The 17678-nt window shown below is 43.2% G+C and overlaps 2 protein-coding genes across 5 annotated transcripts; one reads left to right on the top strand and one right to left on the bottom strand.

Moving 5' to 3' along the window:
- Nucleotides 1-121: 121 nt before the first annotated feature.
- Nucleotides 122-14996, bottom strand: LOC103390808 (uncharacterized). Of its 4 annotated transcripts, none has more exons than XM_008326837.3 (7): nt 14862-14996; nt 12736-12981; nt 12075-12367; nt 11519-11941; nt 4651-4870; nt 3510-3755; nt 122-3034 (listed from the first exon to the last, which is right to left on the bottom strand). In XM_008326837.3, exons 4-7 carry the CDS (start codon nt 11804-11806, stop codon nt 501-503), a joined length of 3288 nt encoding a protein of 1095 aa, XP_008325059.1. In that variant the 5' UTR covers nt 11807-11941; nt 12075-12367; nt 12736-12981; nt 14862-14996; the 3' UTR covers nt 122-500. The 4 variants fall into 4 exon arrangements, with proteins under 4 accessions (XP_008325059.1, XP_024918779.1, XP_024918778.1 ...); XM_025063011.1 differs by having other exon boundaries at nt 11519-12193; nt 12309-12367; XM_025063010.1 differs by having other exon boundaries at nt 11519-12367.
- Nucleotides 12996-17343, top strand: map1lc3cl (microtubule-associated protein 1 light chain 3 gamma, like). Its single transcript, XM_008326838.3, has 4 exons — nt 12996-14555; nt 14642-14697; nt 14782-14888; nt 14974-17343. Exons 1-4 carry the CDS (start codon nt 14498-14500, stop codon nt 15164-15166), a joined length of 414 nt encoding a protein of 137 aa, XP_008325060.1. The 5' UTR covers nt 12996-14497; the 3' UTR covers nt 15167-17343.
- Nucleotides 17344-17678: the final 335 nt, after the last annotated feature.

Raw genomic sequence — 17678 nt, 5'->3', positions numbered from 1 at the left:
AACGTTGTTTTCGTTCCGTTTGTGTAGTGCTCAACTATAGTTCCTGCTTTATATACAGGAAACGTTACGATGGATTAATTATAGCGCTTAATATCACACTTAATTGTGATAACGAGTCATCGTGACATCTCTAAACAGTAGCCTAACATGAAAGGTCTGCATTATGTCTGGTGCATCATGTAAAGTATAATCGAAAACAGAGTACGTTTATAATACAGAAATCCTGGCTGAAAATTCAACTTGCAAAACTGGAATACTAGTAATTTGGTTCAACAATTAGTAACAAATGTGAACATGTGATCAACGCCATTTAGGAAGGAGAAATATGGACGTCTGTAAAAATTCCCTGTTAGTTTTTAAGAAGTGTACCAACTTTTCTGAATACGTGTTTTGTAAATAATGGCACTACTTAATACATGGTCTTTAATGCTATCCACCCTTATGGTTTAAGTATTACACATGTAAAAATCTACTGTAATAATTTACTTATGGTACAAATATCACTTCTTTGATGGCTTTCGTTTGAGACTGAGAGACCTCATTGAGCCAAACATTCTCCTCCCCAAGTCCTTCAGTGACCGAGAGCGCTGGAGAGGCATCCGTGGAGGAGGAGATGGAGAGAATGAGGGGGAGGAGAGGGGAGAAAGTGAGAGGCAGCTGCCCTCCAGGCTCTGAGAATGAGACAGGTTAAAGAGGCTTGCGGAAGAAGACAGATGTTTGTCTCCCTCTTTTGTTCTGAGCAGTCTGATGCCTTCATCCTTGTTGATGCTCATGACACCTTGGCCTACATCTAAAGAGGAGACCCAGTGTGCCCGCTTCACGTGGACCTCACTGTGGTTATGAGGCACCAGCAAACCTTGAGACTCACTCCTGAACAGAGCTCTTCTGGAAAGCCTGAGGCTGGAGCCACGTCTCTCCCCGTCTTCTTTCCCCCTGCCCTTCAAGAAAAGAGGTGAGTTTTCTACTTTTGGCCTCTTGTCACTACTGCTGGATGTAGCCTTGACCCTTGGTTTCTCCCTTCTCCAGCTTCCAACACTGTTCCTCCTCCACCCGTAGCCGTACTCAGCTCTGTCCATTTCCTCCTTTTCTTTCTCTGACTCTTTGCCCCACAGTCGCCCCTCAAAACCTCTCCAGAGTTTGTTGGAGTTCTTCCTCGGGGTGTGAGCTGCTGCGGATGCCGTGAGTTCTATTTCCTCCTCACCCCAAACTGAACTATAGTCGTCTTTCTTGCCACTGCAGCTTACTGTAGCTGCCCTGACCAACTTATGGGAGGCATGCTTTCCTTTGTAAAGGCCTTCTCCCTCTGCCCTCTTCCATCCACCGCTCCCACCCCCACTCTGCCGAAGTGATCCACCTCTATGTTGAATGCCACCATGCTCTAGTGATGAAGTCCTTGTGCTGGTGTGAGGTAGGGAGCACTGAAATGGTGCATCCCTACGGAACACTGAAAGTGGAGTGGCACCCAAAGGTGACGGCTGGAGTGGCCTGGGGGGTGAGCGACCCCGAGGATTTGGGCGTGAAGCAGGCGAGGAGGCCGTGGAAGAGGGGATGTCAGATGGGGAAGGTATCTGCTGATAGTGGGAATGTGAGGAGTAGTGTGGAGATGGACTATGTATGGACTGGTATGGGTGTATGGGGCTACTCGAGTGTGAGAGAGGAGGGGTGAGGCTAGTCTGAGACTGAGGAGAGTGGGTGACACTGAGGGAGAGCTGGATTGGTCTCTGAGGATTCAGATTGCTCAGTCTGGTATAATCATGTGATTGGTCTGCCTTGGCGGTCTGAAGAGATTTACTGTGACCCTTCACTTCACCTGCAGCATCTGTCTGGAAGCAGTCAATATCAAGCTCCACCCCTTGTTCCATCAGTCCAACCACAACAGCCCTGGACAACCCTGACAGGCGGGAGATCTCTCCCACCATGGGAGAGTCTTCTCTTAACTTGGGTCCAGAGCTCGATTCTTGGATCAAACTGCTCCGCTGGGATCCAGGAGCTGATCCAGCACTGACACCCAACATTGATGGTCCAGCCTCAGGTGGCGCCCCACTGGTCAATTCAAAAGAGCGACAGAATGATGACCCATATCCAGAAGTGGGTCCAGATCCTGACGTGACCTCCAGGGAACTGCGGTGGCTCAAGCTGCTTGGACAAGTTGAAATCCGAGGCCGAGCTCTGAGCGCTGGGACTGGTGGAGCAGAGGGGATTGATGATGTGGAGGAAGAAGGAGCGGAAGTAAAATCACTTCTCAAAGATCCACAACTGACACTTTTGGAATTGTCCACAGTTCCTTTGATAGGATTTAATCCTGGAGCCAGGTTCAGGTTCAGGTTGAGATGCAGATTTATATTCAAATCCTCTCCAGTTGCTGAAGGAAGGTTTCCCAGGTTGATTGAGTTCCTTGTGGCCTTTTTCCCAGAGGTGCTAAGACTGACTCTGGCCAGGTTTCCTAGGAGTGACTTACAGGGAGTGATGCTGCCCCCTGGCATTGCTGAGTTTGTACTGCGGCTTTCAAAAGCAGAAAGAGACTGAGTGGAACCGTGACTTTTTCCAGGCATGCAAAGACCTCTTGCTGAGATGGAAGTTAAGGACAGATCAGTGGTGGAAGATGTCACCCTGCTGCGGTACTGATGAGCCAGGCGGGAGATGTACTGCTCCAACTGTGTGACAGAGAATGTAGCAACAGACTGTTGAAGCTGCAGCGGGACGGATGTCTTGGCTTTGGACTCTGATAGTTCATCATTTTGGAGTCCTTCCAGATTCACAGAGACTGCCTGCTCTTGACTCTGAGAGGTGAAGAGGGGGCTCTGCAGGGCCACAGCATGCAACGGACTGGGGTAGGAATAAACCTCTTTGGTCCGACGAGAAACTAGGTCAGTACAGTATCGAGGGTCCAGTTGGGGTTTCGAATGGAGGGAGGGGGTTGACAAAGAGGAAGTGGAGTCAAGAAGTGGAAGCAGGGACTGAATCAATGAATCTCTTTGTCCTGAACAGAGGTCTGACAGAAAACTCAGACCAGTCACTTCCAGGTCCTTTGCTCCTGTGAGAGACAAGGAAAGATTTGTTTATCCCTTTTTTCAGATTGTCATCAATGTATTTTGCACATATGATGATTCATAACATTGTTAGACCTTACAGTTAACGATTAAAGTTAAGTTGAGAGTATAATGATTAAAATGGCATTTTATTAATTTTTTGTCAAGTTTTATTTATTCGATATAAAATTAAAAATAAAATTGAAAACCCAACATTTAAAATACATTTTGCCATATTCTAGGAATCTGCTTTATTTATATGAGTTTTTGTCTAAAACCCAGCCACTGTTTAAAAATTGTTAAACACAGAGTTTTCAGACCCTTCACATTAGGAAATGTTCACAGATTAGACCTTGACAGATCTGAACTCAACATCTCTCATTCAGAAGCAAAGGACAATTTACAACAGGGGTGCAAAACAGGACACAAACTAATTTAGAGAATTGAAAACACACGGTTTTATCTCAAACAATAACTCACCTGAAAGCGGAGCCTCCTCTGTGGGCAGGACATCCTCTTGGCCCGTCTGCAGAAGTGGCTGCTCCTGCTGGTGTTTGTGTGTCACACCTTCTGACCACAGGATGTCAGTGTTGTCGGTAGACACAAGAGCCTGCTCCCACAGTTTTAGAGGTTTAGCTGGTGGCACAGGACCTCCTCCTTGAGCCGCTTCACTAGACACAGAGTAGCAGGAGTCTGAGAGAGAGCTCCCACTCACGGAGTAGAAACCTTGATCAGGGAAATCACAGAAGATACAATTTTATCTACCGTATAGTTTACAGTAATATGTATACATGGTATGACTAATGCATCTTATGTACTGCACTGCTGTGTTGCTTGACACATAATTATCCATACTAAACACCTAAATATTTCAGCACAAGATATTTTTATATTTTTTCAGATTTTTCATAAACTGTCACAATGACTCCATTGTCATGGAAACTCCTTCAGTGGAATCTTTTCTGAGGAATGTTTTTGTATTGACAGTATTTAGTTTGGGTGTAGAGAAAGAAAGCTAGAGAGAGAGACATGAAGTCAGTAAAACCTTAGCAAACAAAGACAAGACATCACCCACAGAAACTGGAACATAAATTCCAGGAGAAAGACGTCACAGGGCTGGATCCACTGTTTGACTAACAACAACATGTCACTCGTTCCATAATGTATCACAAAATCCTGACTGGATGTTGACTTTGTGAGATTTACAGGTTGAAATATTAAAAACAATTCTGCAACTGGGGGATTATAGAAAAAAAGGGTTGTTGACCTCAGATCATGTCAGGTTGGTCTTTTTTAAAAAAAAAAAAAAATTTCTAAACACTACTTAGGTTGATAGGAAAGAAAGAAATGAAGAAATGTCCAAATTGTGTGAGAAGATGAAAATTAAAGTCAAAGCTACAGAGAGACTGGATAAGGGTTTGGAAAGAATGTCCTGAGAACGAAGAGAACGAGACAAAAACTGATAAACGACTGGCTCACAAAGGCTGAGGTAAATAGTGTGGTTAATGTTTAATTGGACTTCTGTTACACAAGGTGAGCTGCAGTGGTGACAAAAGGTGACAAACGCTGCTGCTAACCATACAGGTCAGCGTTGTTATCACTCAGTGTCAAACATTTTCACCTGAACTGGGTCTGGAGTCACTGTCCAGGTGGACCATTCCACTAGGGTCTGGAGTGGGTGGAGAGAGCAGGTCAGAGGGGGCGTCCCAGGACAGAGTGGACCAGCGTGAATGACTCCCTCTGACTGATGAAGAGCAGACTGCTCCATCTCCTGACTGACCGCCACAGTCCTCAGGGCTGCTCTGGTAGGGTGATAGAACCGTATCAGAAGTGGAGGCAGCCTGAAAAAAAAGTGTAAAAATACAACTGAGTGACTGTGACAAATAACAAACTCTCTGTGCACAAGATTATTCATGTATTAAGAATATCAGGGCAGTGTTTCACAATTTTTCTGTAACCTTTTGTTACACTGAAAACATGTATCTTTTGTCCCTGCTATCACTGTGATCCACAGGTATAAATCTTTGTGTAGTGATGCAACAAGCCATCAACAGTTACTTTATATTTGGAAAACCAACAAAAAGGTTTTCTTTTCTTTTAACTAGTACTGTACAGTATGCTGTTTTATGTATCATGGTTGCGAGTTCAAGTCTCCACAGGTTGTCTTGACATCAACATGAACCCAAAAGTGACCTACAAACCTACGCAACCCAGCAATATTCATTATCATTTGTTTCTGTACTTTTTCAAAACGCCTTGACAACTTTTATCATTATATCTTTGAGCTGCGTTAACCCTGAAAAAAAAGCCTCATAAAGAATGGAGAAATTTGTCTTAAACCTTATTGACATATAAAGACCATCTTAAAATGCATTTAAAAGTAAACTGTAAAGACTGTAATTCTATTTTTTTTAACTTTGAAAAATGAGTAACAAAATATTCAGAGAGAAAAGTATGCATTTGACCATAAAGTGTCATAAACAAAATGACCTGGATGACTTGGTCTAATTCAGTTGTGACTATTACATCCTAAAGGATCTGATGTCAGATATTGTTTGCTGTGACACACATTTCAGCGATTCTTGGCTCAACTCTGGAAGATGTCAAATTCCCATTAGTGGAACATCCTCATTTTCATGATTCATTTTCATAGTAAATAGCTGAAGAATATAATGGAGTAATGTAGTAAAAGCAGAAAGTACTACTGAATAGAAGTATTAAGGAGAGTACCTTGAAGACACTCCACTTTGTTGATTACTTTCAGTTCTATCAGAACTCCATGAACTAAAGAAATGTAATTTAATCCCATACAAAAGAACCTGTAAGGCTGTGTCCATTATATCATTCTGAGAAGTGACCTCGCCTCCACTTTTACTGGAACATCAACCTCTAAACACAATACCAACAATCAATCCCTCAAGTTAGCAACGTGCCTCAGTTTGCCTGATTAGCAAAAGCTTGCAAGAGTTACCCCCCTACTCCAGCCCCCACCCATCCATTTATCCTCTAATCCCCTCCGACAACCCCCCTCTCCTCTAGGACAGGAGCCAAGAGCCCCTGCATTAGACTGATGGAGTCCCGACAACAGAAACACTGAGTGGCACTGATCAATCCTCTTGTTGCTGCAGAAACAAAACAGGTAGTGACTCACTGCTGTGCTGAGGAGGGGGATTGAGAGGATAATAGAAGGGGGAACAGATGACGTAACAAAGAGCAGCCGGGGCGACAGAAGGGAAGGCTGAGATAGGGAGAGTAGGGGGAGGACGGGGCAGGAAAGAAGTTTAGAAAGACTTTGACTATTCCTCGTCTTATCTGAGCTGTGGGAGATTAAGGAGCTTCAACTCTCTCCTAAACTCTGTCTTCATTTTCCTTTTCCTTCTGCGGTGGATCTGCAGTGAGAGGCTGCTGAGTGGGAGACCCGAATGAGGGAGAGAGGGACCAAAAAAATAAGACACAGAAATGAGAGTGAGTCACTGCTGGAGTGAGGGCGGTGAAGACAGGGAAGGGAGGGAGGAAGGGTGAGCGGTTGCTGGGTGAGAGAGAAGGGCATCTTGGAGGACCCCTACCTCCCCCATACTCTCCTGGACAAATAATCCACCCCCTCCCACTTCTGTAATAATCTTGGAGTCAGCTGCCCCCGACTCACCATAGCTACAGCCACTCACTCTCCAACTCAGTCTTACTTTTCCTCCCACACACAACTACAACAGATCTGCTGGAATATTTAACTTGTCCTCTGTACCAACTTGCACTAATCCTGGCTCATCGTGTTTTTCACTCACATGTGCGTTCTACTGTCTGTTTTGTTGCCATGTTCTTGGATTTCCCAATGCAGCAACAACTACTCTCTACTAAACATAGGCCAATACTCTAATAACAGTAATAATGAGAGATTTTATTCATCCAGGCTGCCGTCTATTTTCTATTTATATCAATCGATTCTTTATAAAAGCCGACATGTATTTACACTGGCGGAACATTTTCAATTGACAATAAAAATCCTTGGACATTTTACAGTTTTTTGCCAATGCCAGCACGGCAGTTGTGGTATGGCAATTTTGTCCGTTCTCTCAAATAACACATTCCAGTTAATTTTGATGTTAATTGTGTTTTGTTTTGTTGCTATTCTATACATAAATAAAAAATGAAATAAAAGATGCAAGATATTCGATTAGTTAAATGGTAAAATGATGGTCAGAATACTACCCGTTGGTCAATTTGCCTGTAAAATGAACACAGTTGTAATTCTGCAGTTGGACAATTGATATTTTTTCCTCTGCACTGACTCAAATTTACCATTTGATGAGTAAAGATGTGCACAAAAAGCCCTCATTTCCTGTTTCCTATACTTGAACATGCAGCTCCTTACACTGTCTGTCAACATCATAAAGCTGTGCACATCACACGGTGTAATGTTACACAGAAACCAGTGGTGATGGAATCATTAGTGAGTGACAGACAAGTGGGTTGGGGGCTCTGCTCGCAGCTCTGAAACATGAAACTGTTTCATGTGAGAGAGCCCCACAGCCCCTCGGTGACAGTATACAGAAAAAGCATGGGTCGATTAGAGAATAATGCAACAGCTAAGGCGGCTCCACGAGCAGCACTTTACCTCTTATTGAATTAGGAGCATTATTCCATTAGAGAGAGATTAGCCATGGCCTCTGTAGTGGCCAAATATGTGGCTCAGACATTGTGCGGGTGGTGAGAGTGGCTGCCCATTCTATGCTGCACTGTATGAATTATTTCATGAAATATTAATGTAGTGTTTATATCTGGAGATGGTCCACACAAGGGACCAGCAGAGTGTCTGCTGCATTATAACGTAGTGGACCAACACACTGCAGCTTTTGGGTGACGTTCAAGTGTCAATGTTGGAAATTTTTAGGGGTTTTATCGGTGACATGAGGAGGATCCTGAGGCCAAAACCAGGAACAAAAGCTTTGTCACTCCACGAGTCAGAGTAATGGCTGGTTGTGTAAGATGATGCCTCGGTGAATGTCAGGGAAGACTGACTTCAGTAACAGCAGCAGCAGAGACACTCATTGTTATAAGGATATTTAGCTAAGAGCCAGGAAGGACAGGGGCGAATGAGATCATTAAAAGTTAGTGATTGATTTTCTGTCAGTCACTTGTGTCACTGTTGCAGCTCTAATGTGTGAGAAGCTTCTGTTTCTGTTTCTCCAACACAGAGCTGCATCTGTGACGATTTCACCAAGTGAGTTGTAAGAGTTGAAAACTTAGACACCAAGGATCATCTTCTTTACACAATACATTCAAAATACATACTGTGAAAACTGATGCTCACACTATTTAAAAGTAGGCACGCATGGAACTTAATATTTGTCTTCTCTTCCTACAAACAATATTTTGGAAGCATATATTGGATTGTTATGTTGACCACAAACTGAACAAAAAACAGGAAGATATGCTAGGCTAAATGATGATAACGCTTATTGATGAATAAATGTTGACAAACTTGGCAACATCTGTAGACACGTCAGCCTGAGATTCATGCAGAGGTAAACAGACCGATGCATTCATGTAGGAACTAATGTGGCTTAGCTGTGAAGTAGAATTTGTCACAGCCTCTTGTCAACATTTTTATACCATAACGTAGGTCTTCGTAAACATTGATGAATAACATTTTGTTGTAAATGTGTCACTGAAAGATGTTCCATTAAACATAGTTTCCTATTAGATTGCCTTTGAAGCTCAATTGAGACTAGATCTAATTTCAATGTAGTCTGTTTAAATAATTCTACTTTTTCGTCGACTAAAGCTAAAATTCAATTCTATTACTTTCATTGATCAAACTGAGACTCAGACTAAGTCACACTTTAGTCAAAATCAAAATAGACACTGGTCTGTGGATGAAGATTATCTCTGTTTTCTCAGCCACCATCTGCTCCAAACCAGATGTTTTCTCTTTCGCAGCAGATCCTGTTGTTTGAATGGTTGGTTGGTTGTTTGTTTTGTGTGTGTGTGGGTAGCAGTGGAGGCCAGCCAGTGCAGTCAGAGGGCAGACAGCCAACCTGCCTGCTCTGCTACACACACTCGTTTCAGAGGTGAGAATGAAATGAAACGCAGCTCAGCCTCTCCACAGGATCTCACCACAGGAGATATTGGTCAGTGGGCGGTGAGCGAGGCGGCACATAATGAGCCATACACCTCCATGCAGATGCCCTTGCCCAAATGGGACGGCTATTTCTGGTAAGGCCAGACTGTAGCATTCTAACTTACCTTCCAAGGACATGATTTTAACAATATCGTGCAACAGAAAAACACTGTCTTACACAGATAACGACCGCTGCCGGTGCACGGAATTATGTCTTATTATCCTGCAGGCTGCTGACTCACGCCACAGTGCCACACCACACGGTGAAAAGTGAGAAAAAGTATCAGTTACTGAATATGTATGAGAGTGAAATATTAATAATACAGCCATGAATGTTCTAGTTCAGGTAAAAAAAAAAAACCCAGCAGATCCTGATCCCGACCTGTTACTGGTTTGTCAAATCTGAAAGTGCTGCAGAGATAATCCTAGATAAACTCAGTCAGTGAGCAGAAGAACACACATGCATCACTCTGAGTGTGCGTCTGTCTGCATTGTTTTTGAATAAGCTCTTCACAGTACCGTCTAGAAGGCCAACACTGAAATGAATTGTTGAAACATAAATTATTTAATTCAAACATTTCTTTCTTTTTCCAAAACTAATAGTTTAAACTGGCATTTTAGTGTGTCGTGGAAAGCTGCACGTCCTAAGGTGGCATCTCAACAACCGCATTGACAGTCGTCATCAGGCCCACACATGCTTTAAAAAGGTGCTCCATTCAGTGCCCTCTGTGGAGTTGGGTGTAGTCAAAAGGCTAAAATTAATTTACAGACTTGTTGTGTTCAAAGAAAAACCAAAATGCACAAGGAAATTATCCAGTGTTTTTCAAGAAATTATACCGAAAGGTTTTTTTTAAATTGTTTGACATCAAAATAGTTGCTAAATATGTTTGTCTAGCGGTTTGTGTGGTAGAAAGACTAGCTTCAAAGCAAGTGCATGGAAATGTTGAATCATGCAAAAGAAAGAAAAGAAAATATTTGTTGATTAGGTTAAGTCCAAAAACATACATTGTGAGCTAAATCTCCTACTGAAGTGATATGTTGTCATGATCTGAGCAGGTTATTGTTTTCTACTACATGGTCAGATGAGGTGAGAGCTACAGTATTTACCCAAAACAACGTTTTGCCCCTAATTCATTAATAACAAAGACGAACCAGGATGTTGTAATTCTGTTGTTTGCGTGTGTATCTTGCAAGTTACAAAATGTCATTGCATAAAATCTGTCCATCATCCCTCCCTTGTGCCTTTGTAATTTTCAACCACAGTGTTTTCATTACAAATATTGGGGTGGGGGGACGGTACTTTCCAGTCACGTTATAAGGGACAGGGACAAGTCATCAAAAGAACACAGGAGGCCTACGAGTGTTTATCAAAATGTGATGTTGATTCACTTTGAATTAACATTAAGCTGATGCTGCTGCATGAGCTGTGTCAGCAATGTGATGCAATTTTTAAAAAGATCTCATTTCATTCAAACATAGAACTGTAGACAAGGTTATTCGCTTTTTTACAAAGACAGTGCAATTCCTCAAAAATGTTTTTCCCTTTTTGAGCCGTAATGCAGTAAGGTCGCCCAAATCTCCAAGAAGTCAACGGTCTGAATAACTACAGCCTGTTAATGAATGAGATCAACTCTGGCCTCAGTCTCCAGGCTTTGGGATGAGACCGGCTCACATCCTGTCCTCCTGTATTACATGTCAACCCACATTCCCCACATTCTCATCACAAAAAGACCTGCGTATCTATTTCAAGACACAGCTTTTGGTAAAGGTTTCCTTTCTTTCTTTCTTTTTCTCCATGACACTGAGATCACACGTCCAAACTCTTCCCCCAGTTTGGGGGGCTTTCCCCACAGGTAGGGACCAAACCTGTTCTTTTGCAGGTGATGGAGTCTATCTTCACATGTGAATGTGCCAAAGTGACCTTTGCAGCTGATGGGCTCACAGGCCAGAACCAAACACTGCTGCAGTATCTGATTTCTGGTTTGTGTATTATTATTTAGACTTAATTGTAGGACCTGTGTGTACACACAGATCATCATCGTTAATAATCATCATTAATAACCTTGAGGGTCAGACAGACAGGAGCTGGTCACACTGTGACCTCAATGACATTTTACTCCGTGTGACATTGCTGCTAAGTCTAATGACCGGGCCGCACGCTCGGATGCTCTCTGGCACCATCTCCATCAATTGGTTATTCAGCTCTCAACACGGCCGAGAGCCGGAAGGCATGAATAAAATCTGTCTCCTGATCCGCAGAGGGGCTGCTTTGTTGGCAGATCACCCTCATCCCCCGCATCCATATTTAATAATCTCGTCATGGAGCCTACAGACCCAGACTATGAGCTGCCAGACCCACGGACTCACTGACCTGTTGCCGGCGGGATGTCGCAGAGCCTTGCTCGGTGTCCACGGCGGTGCTCTCTGAGTCTTCGCGCTTCTCCTCTTCCTCCTCCTCCTCCTCATGTTGCTGTGGCTCCTCGTCGGCGGCAGTAACGTGGGCACGGTTCTCCATAGCAGTGTCCACCATCTCCAGGTGTTTGCACCTGAGCAGCTCCAGCTCCAGAACCCCGGCCAGCGTCGCTTTGAGGCGCTCTCCGATGCGGACGCGCTCGGTGCCGGACCAGAGCGAGTTCACGCAGCTTCGGCGGCCGGCCATCCTGGTTCCTGGAGAACGTGGGCGCACCACCACTGACCACCACTCAGGTACCGGTGCAGTGGATGAGAGGGACGAAGGATCTCGGGTCCGGCTTTGGGTAAATCACGTTTGAACACGCGACAACATCGTAACCTCCTATATTAACACAACATTAAGGAAGAAATCATTACGCGTACCATATGACGTGCCGAGCAGCCAGTCTGAGGCACCGCTGCAGACCGACTGCTGCTACAGGACCAGTAGCTCCAGCGTGTGCAGATTAACACACCATAAAACGTCCCATGTATGATGTCAAACCCAGGCTTCATTTCCTGTTCACATGGCCTCTGTTTGTAATTTCACTCCTGACTTCCGTGGTGCTCTGGAGATGCCATGGAGCTCGGCGAGCTGTGTCCCCAACGAGACAATGCAACAGACGGACGGTGGCAGATAACGTTACATGTGGGAGCAGCAACAGCAGCGGCAGTCAGGCGGAGAAGGAGGAGGAGCCACTGCTTCAAACCTGCTCTGTGATTGGTCGGTGAAGTTTTTCGAACAGATGCACAGAAAAATCCAACTTGACTGTAAATGACACGGTGCCAGAGGACAAACAGTTCCACACATGAGTTTTCGTCAAAATAATATTAACTATCACAACAACAACAAAAATAATAATACTTAAGAACAAATTTTATTTAATGACCAAGGACCTTCAGACTTCCTTAATTTCCCGGAGGTAACTCCCAAGGGATTAATAAAGTTGTATCTATCGTCTATTGGACAGGCAGAGCAGAGACCCCTACTGTATATTTTATAAAATTGTGTTTAATAGAAAGTAAATGTAAAAATCTTTTTTATTATTAATCAGTTTAAATATCACATTTATTCATGTTTTAATTTAAAGTTTTAAGGTACAATAAGTAGTGTGTATTTTATACAGAACTCATTACCTGGTGCCTGGTTTTCCTCCAATATCAATCGGATTTGAAGGAGTCCCTTCAGTAGAAGTAGACCTTTTGTTGGGCTGAAACCTTGAAGTCGAGTCCTGTGCAGGCCTCTGATGACTGGTCTTTATGACAGGTGAAGTGGTCTCTGGTTATATTTTACCAGCAGAGGGCGTTCTTTACCTACCTTTTAGCCAGCCTGTGCTCCACCTAAAGCCTGTTCGACAGGACTGGTCCCACACGTCGAACTCACTGAAAGGGTAAAAAAATGGACAACAATACGTCAGGGAGGGTCAAGCTAATCTCTTTAACAGTATTGTCACTTTTTTACTTTATCACATGTTACCAATAATCTACTGTAGAACGAGCTTGCCATGTGATGATGACCTATTCCATGAGTTCTGATTCGTTTCTTTAAATTGGCACTGTGCACAGGGGACACTGATATATACGGGTACAACCTTTAACCTTTTCACTTTTTACATTTTCCAGCTGACTAAACCATTTCCCCCTGTGTTCTTTGGCGCCTGCGGCAGTATCACATGCTCGACTCCAGATGGAGTTTGCACTCTTCTTACGTGGCTCTAAGTATGACGAGCGCTAATGCCGAAAACAACTTGGACAAATAAAACTCAGGATAACTCAGCCCGTCTGTTGACAGAGACGCTGAGCCAAAGTGTGAGCACGACAGAGGGCGCTAAAAACACAAACAAGGCTTATAAGAAACCTGAACAGTTAATTACAGGGAGACATTTATCGTTATCTCTGATGATAATAGATAGATGGATAGGTGGACTTCCTAAACTTCTTGGAAAACACAGACGGCATTCCACATCCATACCAAAGGTGTTGTGGCTCTTTTCACTCAGTCTCTATACAGCAAACAATTTCAGTCCTTGTCGCAGGACATTTTTCTTGGAAGTCAATTACTGCTAAATGAATGTGTTCCAATTCCCATGGTTGAAAAATAAAGAAAAAAAATCTACATGAAAGTAATTTTGCCACAAGCTCTTGTCCAGTCTACCACGTCTATCGTCCAGACGTGGGTCACAGATCAAGATACAATGCTACAGTATGTCTCATGTTTCAACTTCAGCCATCAATCAATAAATCAATTTGTGGCCAGAAATCGAGGCAGACAACAATTGGTGTGAGTTAGGCAAACACGTGGCCCACATTTTAGATGCCTGGATACCAGATGTTAGCATCTGCACTCTTATCATTATCCGTGATTGGTGGGCCAAGTGGCCGCTAGGTGTGAGCTGGTAAAATCCGTGTGTGTCAGATGTGGCCATAAAGAAAGCAGCAGTCATGTAAGAATACTGACTATTCCTGTGGAGTCCTGTCATGTGTTGTTTATGTTCTCCAGGGTACACTCATGTCTCTGCGTTTGGTCTACTTTGAGCCTGAGTGTGTACGTGACAGCAGCACAAATGTGTCATGTAGACGTGAGAATGCTGAGTGGGATAACCAGTATGTGTGATCCGAACCACAAAGGAGTGTGGCCCACACACACACACATTAACAGACTGCTGCATCACCACAGGAACACACTGGCCACGGGGATGACAAGTGATTTGTTGATGTTTGTGGGTGTCACATTTGGACCCCTCCCTGTGCTGCCCCCTATAAAACATCAGCAGTCACAGCCTCTCACTGGGGTTTGCTGACTTCCAGCCTGAAGGGACTTCACCGTCAGCCCAGGCGAGACCACGCCACACCAGCACCACTGGTCTACACAAACCGCCCAAAGCAAAGAACAAGAACTATGGCCCCCTTTGAGAAATCAATGGAGATTATGCCCTTTAAGCAGAGGAAATGTCTTGGTAAGTCTTTTTTTGCAACAGTTACATTTTTCATTGTATAAGTAGCGCAACGTTTTAGACTTTGAATGTTCTTTGTTTCGTTTCAGAAACAAGAAAAGATGAAGTGTGCAGTATCCGATCTAAATTCCCCAATAAGTTGCCCGTGAGTACCTGTGATCAGTTTTTACTATTTTAATGTATCCAATGTGAGGATGTATTTGTTATTGTGTATTATGGCACTTGGCAGGTGATTGTTGAACGTTACATCCGTGAAAAGACTCTCCCGTTATTGGACAAAACTAAGTTCCTGGTTCCCTTTGAGCTCACCTTGGGTCAGTTCCTCTGCCTGCTCAGGTAAATGACTGGAACCGATCTGTTGGTTTTCCTGTAAAACAATTCTTCAGGCTGCTTTGCACTCATACAACACTTTGTCTCGTAGGAATAAGATTGACTTGGACTCCACCCAGGCTCTGTTCCTGCTGGTGGCAGAGAAGAGCATGTCCTGCATGTCCTCCAGCATGAGAGAGGTTTACTCCCGCTACAGAGACACAGATGGTTTCTTATACATCACCTACGCCTCACAGGAGATGTTCGGTGCGCCTCCACCAGCAGCCGCCAGATCTCCTTGCTGATCCTGGAACAGATCCAGTAAAGGAACTTTTTAGACATGTGGTGGTTACACTGCTGACAAACTGGGGGGGAGGGGCACAAGAAAGGGACAAACTGAGCCAAGTCAAGACTGATTTGTTTGTCTACCTCTTCGGTCAATGCTGCGACTCAGTCTACCTCTTGAAGCCTGATGGAGCTTTGAGTGCAACACATCACCACAAACCAGTCATGGACTCGGACGTGGGTGAAGAAAACAATCAAGAAGACATCGTTGTAGACAGATTTATTAATGTCTCTGAAGTCATTAGAGAGAATGTGTGGTTAGGTTATTTTTATGGTATTTACCAAGACAGCTTCAGGGCAAAGAAATAAAAATGTTTTCACAATTGCACTGACAGTTCAGGGTAAAACCACCTTCATGGCCATGCACACTCATGTTAAAGCACTTAATTCTGCTCTGCTCCCTGTTTTCTGTCACTGTCTCTTCAACCATGTCTTCCCTCATTAATGTGAAATTGGTTTCTGGATGCTCACAGATGATCACAGGGACTTTTGGGGCTCTTTTTGGCACTGTTCTGTGTTATTTCCAGCTGTTCCAAACAATAAAAGTCCTATCATTTTAATAAATGGATTGTGTGTGGTTTTCTTTTCATTGTGTCAGATGAATTTGATCAATTAGTTCAAAAAATATTGACTGACGTATTATCTAATGATTGTGTAAATGAGGACCTGCTGTGGCTAAGGTCCTCGTGCACTTGAGGTCCTGATATACTTACACATGCAGGTGCCTCATTCCTCACCTTCCTCTGAGAAGTGTCTGTCCGTCCACATGATGATGTTACATAAGCCTGACCCCAGTGACTGCGGGGTCAGTGTGTCAGAGGGCCAGCCTGTTATTTTTACGCATCGATGAGACAATTGTGACCGATCACACAGCGAAGCGGGGAGGGGGAGTAAGAAATGATGGTGATGCAGAAGAAAAACAAAGGAACACAAGAGCAAAAACAGAGAAAACCCTTTTCCATAAACAGGAGAAGAAAAGAAAGGAAGGGGAAAAGGTGAGACGGGGTAAAACAGCAACATCCGAACAGAGGAGAACAGGAAAAGGGAAACGGTGTATAGTGGAGATATACATCCAGGGGGATGACAGCTATCTAAACACAGTGTACAGAAACACAGGGGCACAACGTTCACTCACCCTCCTGCTCACTTCACACCACTGTGAACATTCCAGCAGCTTTCTGTCAATACATTATCATCAACACAACAACGTGAAGCCATTCTTTAGAATGTGAATGATCTATTTTGAGTTTAAGGAGAGTCGTTGCAGTCAGCATGTTGTCAGAATTCAGTCAATTACAACAAAGCTCAGGTTCACACCAGTCACAAAATGTATTCCTCATTATGGCCATCCTAAATTTAAAATATAATTTGTTGGTTAACATCTTAGTGGACATATTATTTAACAAGTCATAGACATTCTGCCTTTGTCTCCATTACCAGTGAATGGATTTGAGTATTACAATTATTATTATTGTAAGGAAAGTAAAGTAACTAAAGTGCTATATCCTGAAAGATTTACTCCATTTAACAATCTGCACTTAATCAATTCAGAAATCTAAGGAAAATATTTGTTGCTTTAAGCCAGTAGTGGAACATGCTGCTGAATGTGCATGATCTATGAGTTCTTAGCTTATGCTGCACGTTACGAATAATGTCCAGCTGCTGTTATAGACACTGCCACCAGAGTTTGGGGGTTATTTAATAATTTAGGTCTGCTGCTTCATTAAAAATGCTCACTGATACTGTAAAAAAAACATCAGGTATTTGTGTAAAAGAGAGTTAATTTGAAATACAAAAAACAAACAAACTAACAAACAAAACAAAAACACTGTGCATATATTCCCTAATTGTGGCCATGTTTCTGTCTTCGATGAGAGATGAAACACTGATAGATACTTAACCGTCCTCATGTAATTTGCTCTGGATAAAATGCTATACTATGCTAAATGCATAAATCATTAATTATAAAAAATTGAACTTTATTGATCCCACAATTGGGAAATTCCATTAACAGTAGATCTGCTGCCCCTTGCAGGCACTAAGTATGTGGTTCCTCTGGGAATAAAACCCATCAAAATACCTGCTCTCTATTTCTGAGGCAGGCGTGCTAACTGCTACACTATGGAAATGTTAAAAAAAATACACTGACCTGCAGGCAGTCCAAAGTCTCATCCTGTTGAAAACATCAGCAGACAACGGTTACTCCAGACAGTAAAGGAGCTCATTCAGGCTTAAATGTAGTTTGAATTCTGATGGTGTGCTTGCTCTCCTAACCCAAAGGACTCCAGGGCTAACACTCACATTCGACTATAGAGAAAAAATCAGCTGCTGCAGCAGAGGTGAAACATATTGTGTTAGAAGTCACCATAATATCCAAGTGTCTTAACAGCATGTGTGCATTAGGTCAACAAAACAAGAAAAAAAGTCTGCCAACTTAATCAAACAGGAAATCCCTTCTGAAGAGACAAGGCT

This window comes from Cynoglossus semilaevis, chromosome 15, assembly GCF_000523025.1.
Source record: "Cynoglossus semilaevis isolate Cse_v1.0 chromosome 15, Cse_v1.0, whole genome shotgun sequence".
Classification (NCBI taxonomy): Eukaryota; Metazoa; Chordata; class Actinopteri; order Pleuronectiformes; family Cynoglossidae; genus Cynoglossus; species Cynoglossus semilaevis.
This window is presented reverse-complemented; position numbering and strand designations above follow the sequence as displayed.

What these genes read in the sequence shown, in the direction of transcription:
- map1lc3cl (XM_008326838.3), top strand. Translation starts at nt 14,498, where the DNA reads ATGGCCCCCTTTGAGAAATCAATGGAGATTATGCCCTTTAAGCAGAGG. An exon ending in TAAGCAGAGGAAATGTCTTG is followed by an intron (nt 14,556 to 14,641) that starts GTAAGTCTTTTT and finishes GTTTCGTTTCAG; the next exon opens with AAACAAGAAAAGATGAAGTG. An exon ending in CAGTTCCTCTGCCTGCTCAG is followed by an intron (nt 14,889 to 14,973) that starts GTAAATGACTGG and finishes TTTGTCTCGTAG; the next exon opens with GAATAAGATTGACTTGGACT.
- LOC103390808 (XM_025063010.1), bottom strand. Translation starts at nt 11,806, where the DNA reads ATGGCCGGCCGCCGAAGCTGCGTGAACTCGCTCTGGTCCGGCACCGAG. An exon ending in TGACTCCAGACCCAGTTCAG is followed by an intron (nt 3,756 to 4,650) that starts GTGAAAATGTTT and finishes TCCCTGATCAAG; the next exon opens with GTTTCTACTCCGTGAGTGGG. An exon ending in AGAGGAGGCTCCGCTTTCAG is followed by an intron (nt 3,035 to 3,509) that starts GTGAGTTATTGT and finishes TGTCTCTCACAG; the next exon opens with GAGCAAAGGACCTGGAAGTG.